Source organism: Thamnophis elegans, chromosome 2, assembly GCF_009769535.1.
Source record: "Thamnophis elegans isolate rThaEle1 chromosome 2, rThaEle1.pri, whole genome shotgun sequence".
Lineage (NCBI taxonomy): Eukaryota > Metazoa > Chordata > Lepidosauria > Squamata > Colubridae > Thamnophis > Thamnophis elegans.
In genome coordinates this window covers 28,861,410-28,871,332 of record NC_045542.1, presented here as the reverse complement: position 1 = coordinate 28,871,332, position 9,923 = coordinate 28,861,410, and the positions used below count along the sequence as shown (strand labels likewise).

General features: G+C 44.4%; 1 protein-coding gene across 1 annotated transcript; it reads right to left on the bottom strand.

The window, feature by feature from the left end:
• Positions 1-2,360: 2,360 nt before the first annotated feature.
• On the bottom strand, positions 2,361-3,242 carry LOC116504499 (transmembrane and death domain protein 1-like). Its single transcript, XM_032211530.1, has one exon. The coding sequence runs from the start codon at positions 3,240-3,242 to the stop codon at positions 2,361-2,363; it is 882 nt and encodes a 293-aa protein (XP_032067421.1).
• Positions 3,243-9,923: the final 6,681 nt, after the last annotated feature.

Sequence of the window (9,923 nt, the reverse complement as noted above, 5' to 3'; positions counted from 1 at the left end):
TAGACCCAGGAAAATGGTCATCTATTAGCTTGGGATTCTGTATAATCGGCATCCTGATAAAATTCTATTATATATTTTGACTCTGGGCTGGCCAAGTGAGACTGTTGAGATTCTGGCCCAATGCTTGGAGGCTGCACAGGTTTGGATGGCAAGAAGCCCATCCCAATCCTACCAAGAATGAGTGGCTGTGGGTTTTTAAACTGCCCAGGTCTGAAGATATTCCAGCTTGGACCTTGGATGAGGTTACACTTCCCCATTCAAAGATGGTGTGTAATTTGGGAGTATTCCTGGACTCACATTTATTGCCTGATGAGCAAGCCAGAAAGGCTTTTGCCCAGCTTCAACTGGTACACTAATTCCCCTCTTCCTAAAACAGGTGCTCTTCAGATAATCATTCAAGCTCTGATGGCCTTAGGATTTGACTACTGGAACATGCTCTATATGGGCTCCCCCTTGAAGACAACCCTGAAGCTTTGTCTGACCCAGAAAACAGTGATGCAGGAATATCCAATTGATTAAAACTTGTTGCCATCTGTAGAGACCCCGGAAACATGCCTTCTCTGGAGCAGCGTCTGCCCTCTGGAATGAAATTTTCCCTGAAATTCAAACTGTTCCTACTCTACTAGTATATCAAAGGTCCCTAAAGACCTGGCTCTTCACCTAAGCCTTTGGCAAGAAAAACTGATGCCCATTACTTTTTTCTTCGGGGTTTGTTTTCCTTGCCTTTGTGATCAATGCCCCATCTGATTAAATGTCTTTAAAATATTTTAGTTAACAGACCTTAAATGAGAAGGAAGCATACCTGCAAAGCAAAGTGGTGCTCTTTGATAGGTTTCCAATAGGGCCACTCTTTCCGTTTAGATCCAAAAAGCAACCATGCTTAGAAAATAAAACTAGAAGTTTGCAGCCTTCAAGTATTGGGTTGGGAAGTCAGCCCAAACGCCACAAAAAAGCCAGGGGATTAAAAGTGGGTGTGGGGCAGGAAGGAGGAGGAATTATCTCTCTGCTGTATCTTCTGGTATGTAATTGCCAACTGATGATTTTGTGAGCGTGCCCACAATGTTTTTAACATTTCAAATCTGCCTCAAAAATGAGGGAACTGCAAAGGAATCTCCTTAACTGCCTGATAAAAGCCACAGGGCTGTAAAGGTTAGTTTGGGGTTAAGAAAGCCTAGCAAAATGACATATGCTTAGGAAGTTTCAGCCAGTAGTTTTGGCACTTCAAAGAGCATTGCCTACAAAACACAATCATTGTAGCAGAACAAGCAGTCAGAGGGACAGATGGAACTCTCCTTGACCAATATTGCAGCATGAAAATCAATGGAATCCAATTATGTCAGGGGTTTTGCTTCTACTATGGAGTATCTTCGTGGGGGGGGGGGGGAAATCTGTTTGATACAATTTCTTTTTTCACAATCATCAGAGATCTTACATGAATATTGACTAATGTACTTGAGACACTACTAGCCCAAAGGCAACATGAATATTGACTAATGTACTTGAGACACTACTAGCCCAAAGGCAGGATTATAAGGTACTGGGAAATCTCTTCACTGTATATTTATAATGGTTGCTTTTCATAACAACCTGGTGGTGGGGTGGGGGCAAACCATCAGCCAACTATGGTCATTACTATACAAGAGAACAGTGTTTTTCATCCTTAGCAACTTTTAAGCCGCTTGGACTTCAATTCCCAGAACTTCCGTTTCAAATCCCCAGCTGGCTGGGGAATTCTGGGAGTAGAAGTCCACAAGTCTTAAAGGTTGAGAATCACTGATACAGAAGAGGGCTTAATGGAGTGACTAGCGGGAATGGTAGCTGATGCACCTAAAAAGGATTGTACTTGTATCTGCTGAACAACCCCCCTTGTCCAGTCTAAAGCCTCTAGGTTGGGTGTCCCCAAACTTGGCAACTTTAAAACTTGTGGACTTCAACTCCCAGAATTCTCCAGCCAGCATAACATAGCTGGCTGGAGAATTCTGGGAGTTGAAGTCCACAAGTCTTAAAGTTGCCAAGTTTGAAGGCCTCTGCTCTAGGTCTACTGGTGTCCTTCCCACCTTTGCATTTGAGGCAGAAAAACAGAGCGACTGGAACAGATAGGATCAAAGCCAAGGAGACTTTTCACTCCACTGCTCTCCAGGCTGCAGTGATGAGGAAGTGGGAAAGGAGAAGCGGGAAATCCCTCTAGCGGAGGAAGGAACGGCCCACGCCCGGTGCCCAAGGAGCGCCGACCGCGTGGCTCAAACAACCGGACGGAATTATACGCCGTCGTGAAAAGAATCCAAACCATGCAAAACAAACGATCCGCCTTTATTGTCTTCCACTCTGCAGAAGAGAGGTTGGCTTCGCCCGGCTGAGGCTCAACGTAAGCTTTCTTCGGCCTCATCCCCCGCCTCCCCGTAGTAGCTTTGGAGGGGCTGAAACGAGTAGTAGATGCCTCCGCGGCTGGCGGGAGGCGGCCGTAAGAACTTGGCTGGCAAAGGGCCGCCGGGAGACGGCGCGGAGACGGCGTTGCCTTCGTTCAGGATCCAGACGAAAGAGTAGAACGCCAAAGCCACCAGGATGAAGGAGGTCAGAAAGCCGCTGAGGACGCCCGTCGCCAGAGGCGTGGCCCATTCAAAGAGGCTCCGGTTGTAAGGCGGCAACGCTTTCCGCTCGACGATCAGCTCCAGCCGGTCCCACTCCTCTTGGTCGAGCGGCGGCGGCGGTGGCGGCGCGGAGCCCTGGCGCCGCTGCCGTCCTGGCGCGCTGCCTTCGGGGCCCTGGTCCAGGAGCAGCGAGGAGGTCAGGTGCTTCACCGTCTCGTGGTACTCCTCCACGTTCTTCTTGATCTCCAGGTTCTTGTCCTGGTTGAGGTTCTTGCCCAGTTCTAGCGAGACGTCGGCGCGGCCGATCAGCTGGAGAGCCCGGGACAAGCGGTCCCAGTACATGGTGTCGCCCTCCGTCTCCAGCCACTGCTGCAGGGTCTCTCTGCACTGAGCGGTGGTGAGGATGTCCCGGCGGCGCCTTCGTCGTCGTCGCCGACCGCTGATGGGGTTGTTTTTCTCGGAGAGGCGCTCCAGCTCGTCTTTCACGTTCTCCTCGGGGCCCAGGAGTTTGAGGTGGAAGGCCTGGCATTCCTCCGGGGACAGGAGCTCCGAGATGCGAGCCATCATGTGAACCCCGATGTCGTCGGCCACCGTGTCATCGCAAAAGGCAGGCAGGGCTAACAAGGAAAGGACTAGACCGAGCAGAGGCCGCATTCACAAGGCTGTGAAAAGCGGAAGATTGAAAATGAGGGAGAAAAACCTTCAATTTGTCTGCAGAGGCGGCTGCCTGGTCTTTCTCCCAGTAGAGAGAGGACTTGGCCTGACACTCCGGCCTTAACTCTCAAAGCGCCCAGAGGCTCAACATATTTAAAGCAGCAAAAGAGAAGAGTGCCTCTGAGTCTACACAGACTGCCATTTCTAGCTTGCATATTAAAAGGTGGCTTGATATTTGAGGGACATCCCTATCATATAATGCAATACATGTCATGAAGAATGAGGAGAGCATTTATGAAGTTCTCTCACATGTGTAGCCATTTATCTGACTTTTCTTTTTCAATGAAGAATCATTTCTTATTGGCTACAATTGTATTGTTGTGTAATGAGAGAGTAACACATTCATTTGCTTTTCTCTTTTGGGCATAATCTTTCAGAAATCCAGTTACATTTAATGTTTTAATTTCCCCACCATATTTACATAGGCATACAGGTTACTGGCAGGTGGCAGCATCTAACTGATATTTGTTAAACCTGTTGGGAAGTCGCATCTATATTATCTGTGCTTATTAAAGCCGGATTGAATATGTTGGCTCAGGGAAGAGATGTAAAGCATCTATTTCCTATCCTTGCTAGTTCCAAATTAACGCAAGGTGAAAGAAATATAAATATACCCAAACCTCTCTGGAAACTGCATACTATCCATTGTTGTCATACAACAAATGTGGAATAACTAGGATAGCTTGGTGGCAAAAGAATGGCACTCTGTTCATGGCCAGAGGAAAGTAGTATCCTAAACTGAGGAAACACAAGGCTAAACAGGAACCTTTGTTTGGTCTGTAATATCCTCCTTTGCTTTTAAATCTCAGATTCCCTGGCTGTAGTCTCACCCCCAGTAGGCTATAATGTGCTGGGCCTAATTTGAGAGTCCTTGTGTCAGACAAACCAAGTCTGCAATTAGTTAGTTAATGTTTTGATGTATTGTGCTAATCCAGATACAGGTAAGTCCTTCAGTTACGACCACAATTGAGCCCAAAATTTATGTTGCTAAGTGAAACATTGGTTAAGTCAGTTTGCCCCAGTTTATGACCTTTCTTGCCGCAGTTGTTAAATGAATCATTGTACTTGTTAAGTTTAGTAACACGGTTGTTAAGTGAATTTGGATTCTCCATTGACTTTGTCAGAAGGTCGCAAAAGTGTATCACATGACCCCAGGACACTGCAACCATCATAAATAGGAACTAGTTGCCAAGCATCTGAATTTTGATCATGTGGCCATACGGATGGTCATAAGCTTGGAAAAAGGTCCTGTCACTTTTTTCAGTGTCGTAACTTTGAACAGACACTAAATGAACTGTTATAAGTTGAGGACCCTCTGTAATAGATTTAATTGAAGAAATCATAGTACAGGTAACACTAGAGAGCTACATGGGATGTTAACTACAACTACTGAGTCTCCCTAATTTTCGGGAATTGCCTATAATAACTGCCTGAGATATACACCAATTTAATATACAGATTTTACAACATGTTTAGATTAGGGGAAATGTTCAAGTTGAAGCTCCAAAGCAACAAAAATACCAGAAACTAAAATAATATTCTAACCCTATCGGCATGATTTGAAGGCTGAAAATGATGGGAGTTCATTTCCAAAACATTTGCAGGGCTTCAGGTTGGGAAACGCTGCCCTAAAAGTAGGAACAAATATTGCCAGTTACCTGAAGTGACTTCCAGAACAAGAGGCATTTCTTGAAATAGTGTAAAGCTTTTTTCTGTGGAATCTTAAACCTCCTTGAGCGACTATGATGTCATAGAGAGTCAGCCAAAGGTTCTACTTCCATTCCCTTTCTTTGGTTCATGGGATCCTGTAATGTGTATGAAACAACTCTCCAGATTCACTGATCAGTTTTCTCCCAACATGGGATCCATGAGGTGGCAGGGACCACTGGGTGAAAAACAAGAGAGTCCCTGCTCCATTGAGCAATCCTTATTGCTATGGGGTAATAAAGGTTGCCCCTCTTTTCCTATCCACTTTAGGGACGGGGAGGGGTGTGTGACAGGAAAAAGAGAAACCTGCATCAGTATCGAGTACATGTAGGAATTGCGTGGTAAAGAGAATTTACATACACATACACACACACACACATATCCCAAATATGGGAGGAAATCTACTGCTTCCATTCTCTGTCTTATCGGCTCGTCACAAGAGACCATCCAGACAGAAACCCAATATTTTTACTGTTGCCTTTGTTACATTTGTGTTGTATTTGGTGCTAGACGTCCTCCCATATTTGGGCATACCAGGGGTTGTGACACTAAATACATACCTATTTCCCTGGCTTAGCTGATAAAGGAGGAGAACCTTGTGGCTTAGTGGTTAACACATCTGCCTAATATGTAATACAGGCCAGGTTCGAATCCCAGTAAGGGCATGGCTAGCTGATGAGAGCTAAATAGCTTGAAATAGATCTATACTAGTCTCCCTTTATTTATTTATCAGCACAAATACAACACAAATGTATGTATGTATGTGTGTATGTCAGCTGATAAGAGGAGAGTTTGTGGCTTAGAGGTTATTATAACTGCCCAACATGTAAAATAGCCCAAGTTCAAATCATGACCTCCACACCGAAATGGTTAAGGCTGACTTTAAGATGCCTCAGAGATGGGTTGGGGACAAGTAGGAGGCAGCCTCATGAGGACATGACCGGAACAAAAGATTGCTAAGGCTTGTTCCTGATGTGGCTAAGTGAAGAAAAGCCTGCTTTTTTTGCATCTTGTAGCTCTGGATCAGCAGATGGCAGCATAACCCCAAAAATTAAAAGTAAAAAGTGATTTATCAATAGCCTTCACTTTCACTCAGGGACATCCAAAAATGTTACTTCTGGCCCTGAATTAGTGCTCTTTCTAAAGAGATATCCCTCCCTTTAATACAGAACTGGAACATAATGGTCTTCAGAGCAAGACTTAATAGCTGAGAAGTAGTGGCAATTCCGTGCTTTCAGTAAAGTGGCTCAAAAGATGTAGGTTAAAATTGCAAGCTTTTAAAATTGTTGTTAGTTGCGAAGTCGTATCCGACCCATCACAACCTCACGGACAACGTTTCTCTGGGCCTTCCTGTCCTCTACCATCCTACCAGCTCATGCCGACTGCTTCACTGACTCCATCCAGCCACCTCATTCTCTGTCGTCCCCTTCTTCTTTTGCCCTCCATCTTTCCCAGCATTAGGTTCTTCTCCAGGGAGTCCTTCCTTCTCATTAGGTGGCCAAAATATTTGAGTTTCATCTTCAGGATCTGCCCTTCTAGAGAGCAGTCAGGGTTGATCTCCTCCAGGACTGACCGGTTTGGTTGCCTTGCAGTCCAAGGGACTCACAGGAGTCTTCTCCAGCACCATAGTTCAAAGGCCTCCATTCTTTGGTGCTCAGCCTTTCCTATGGTCCAACCTTCACAGCCATACATTGCAACTGGAAATTGCTTTTAAAATTAAAACAATGTTAATTTTAAAATTAGCATTGTTCAATCAGACTGTTTTAAGAGACAAATGCAGAAAAGTTATTTAGTTAGCAGTTTATGAACTTCTGTATGTTGAATTGTTATGAAAAGCACAGAAATGGGATCATTTTAAAATAAAATATAAAGTGTTGAGTAGCCCATAAGACTTTTTTATTATGTGCTTTATTTTTGACACCCATCTGGGCTAAATTATGGACTTACTGTTTGTAAGGATGCATTGATCTTTCCAATAAAACTATAGTTGATTTGGTCCCCTTGTTGCTTGCTTTTGGCGAGTAGCTAGGATTTCCTATAGACATGTTGAAGTGCTATTTTTATGCAATGGATCTATTTATTAAATTAGAAATCCATCAATTGCCTATTACTATTTTTAAACAGTATTTAAAGGTTAGCTAAAAGCCACTTCTTTTTTCTGTTGCCTAATAAAAGAGTAGGTTATTGGAGAAACTGTCACAATCCATTTTTTTTAAAGCAAAGAGATTTGTGCTGGCAACACAAGTCCAGTTCAGTACTTTTAACAATAATGTCAATGTTTAAAACACCTTTCACTAATGTAATGGCATCCAGATGTGTTGCATAATATGTATGCTGGAAGATATATTACCTGATAGTATTAGATGACAAGGGCCTGTTTAGAGTAAGGGATTTATGACTCTGAAATAAATAAATAATCATGTGAGATAAGATGAAAAAGAATTCCTCCTGTTTCTATCCACCCCACTGGTGTTCTTTGCTTCTGTGTATGATCGGTCCCCTTTAATGTATAGGAGCACAGTGGCCTTCTTCAAAATCGAGCCTTCCAGATGTGTTGGACTACAGTTCCCCTCATCAATCAGGCAACATGGATTTGTTCTTTGGGATGGTGGGCATTATAGTCACTGGAGTGCTGTAGGTTCGGAAAGGCCAGCGCCTAAGAGACTAGTCCTCTATGTGCTTGCTACAGATTGGAATATAATATAAGGGACTCTGGCTAAGATGCTGAGCTTGTCGATCAGAAAGGTCATCAGTTCAGCGGTTCAAACCCCTAGCGCCACGTAACAGAGTGAGCTCCCATTGCTTGTCCCACTTCTGCCAACCTAGCAGTTTGAATAGCAGCAATTCGACTTATATACCGCTTCATAGGGCTTTCAGCCCTCTCTAAGCGGTTTAGAGAGTCAGCATATCGCCCCCAACAATCCGGGTCCTCATTTTACCCACCTCGGAAGGATGGAAGGCTGAGTCAACATTGAGCCGGTGAGATTTGAACCGCTGAACTGCAGATAACAGTCAGCTGAAGTGGCTGCAGTTCAGCACTCTAACCACTGCGCCACCTCGGCTACATGAAAGCATGTAAAAAATAGGGACCACCTTTGGTGGAAAGATAACAGCATTCTGTGCACCTTCAACATTTAGTCATGCTGGCCACATGACCACGGAGATAGCTTCAGATGGTGCTGGCTCTTGGCTTTGAAAGGGAGATGAGCACCACCCCCTAAAGTTGGGAACAACTAGCACATATGTGCGAGGGGAACCTTTACCTTTACGGATTGGAATAACCTCCCTAGGAAAGAGGGGACTCCCTGTTCCTGCATCTGTACATAAGCACACAGCCTGCTCTTAAAATACTTGAATTTTCATCTTTGTCCTACAGTATTTGAAAATTCAGATTTGCCTCCTAAATGTGCCTTGGGACAACTGCTTCTGGAAAAGTCTGGCAAATAGCTAACTAGAAAGAAACACCTTCTCCCCAAAAACCTCCCACAGGCCCATTAGAAATGCACAGTGGTTTCATTGTTCCCTGTTAGGAACACCCCTAACCCACCGCCCTTTCCCAACCCCCCTTAAAAAAGAAGAAAAAAAGAAGCTACGGCCTAGCTGTGGAATGAAAACAAATCATCCACAGTTGGTGACTGAGCAGGAGGCCCACAAAGGGCTTTTCCTCGTCCTTACATTCATTGATTCCAAAGGGGCGAAAAGACCATTTCCGAAGCTGCTTCTCTAACTTTCTGGACCAAGAAAGCATGCTTTGTCCTCAACTACAGTTAGGGAAGGAGATACTCTCCTCCTTGAGTCACCCATCTTTGGAAATGGCTATAGCAAACTCTTATAGAGCTTTCCCCTGTTCTTCTGCAAGTGTGGATAATTTCCAGAGGGATAATTGGGTGTAGCATCTTGAAGGTACATGCATGTATTAAGATGGTAGGCTTTTGTGAATTATAGTTTGCTTGTCAGATACACTGGAACACACATATATCTCAGAACTGAGATAGACAATGGCAAATGCTGCAGGGTGTAGAAAAGAATGAAACTGAAGATGTGCAAGAAGTACATAATCGTTGCCTGTTGATAGGTAAAGGTTCCCCTCACACATATGTGCTAGTCGTTCCCGATTCTAGGGGGCGGTGCTCATCTCCATTTCAAAGCCAAAGAGCCAGCATTGTCTGAAGAGGTCTCTGTGGTCATATGGCTGGCATGACTAAATGCTGTAGGCGCACGGAGCGCTGCTTACCTTCCCACCAAGGTTATCCCTATTTTTCTACTTACATTTTTACGTGCTTTCGAACTGCTAGGTTGGCAGAAGATAGGTTGCCTGTTGATAGAGGCCATTAAAACAGTTCTTGGATGCAAAACAGATTTGTCTGTTGGAAAACTGAATAACGTGGTAGTAAGAATAGAAATCTTAGGAAACAGTGCAAACCTTCATTCCAGCCCACTTCTTTCACAGTGAGATGGTCTTTGCTCAAGAATGGATAAATAGTGGGGCAAATTGACAATAGGTTTTGTCATTAGTGGTTGGATCCAGATTTTGCAGCTCTCCCCTAGGTGGCAGATGGTTTTTACCTGTCAAAAGCTCTCAAGGGATCCACCTTTTGAATTCTCTTCATTCCCACGCTAGGAGATGCACAGCATTCAGAAATGGGAATATATTTTGTGGTCCAAGAGAATGTATTCCTGCAGGACCAGATATCTGGATGGCATAGAGATGCACGCCATGGGAAGAAAGTAGAAGCAGCTATTCACTACACTAGGTCCAAGGTAGCAGCCAAATGGTGATTGCAGATGGGGACGATGTGATTTTAAACACACTCTACATAAAATGTGGCATGCCTGCCTGCCAGGGACTCAGAAATGCTATCCTTCCTGCAGCTTGGGTTTAGAATTCCATCATCTCGTTCTGTGTAATCAAGA

Coding starts and splice junctions, on each gene's coding strand:
- LOC116504499 (XM_032211530.1), bottom strand. CDS start 3,242: ATGCGGCCTCTGCTCGGTCTAGTCCTTTCCTTGTTAGCCCTGCCTGCC.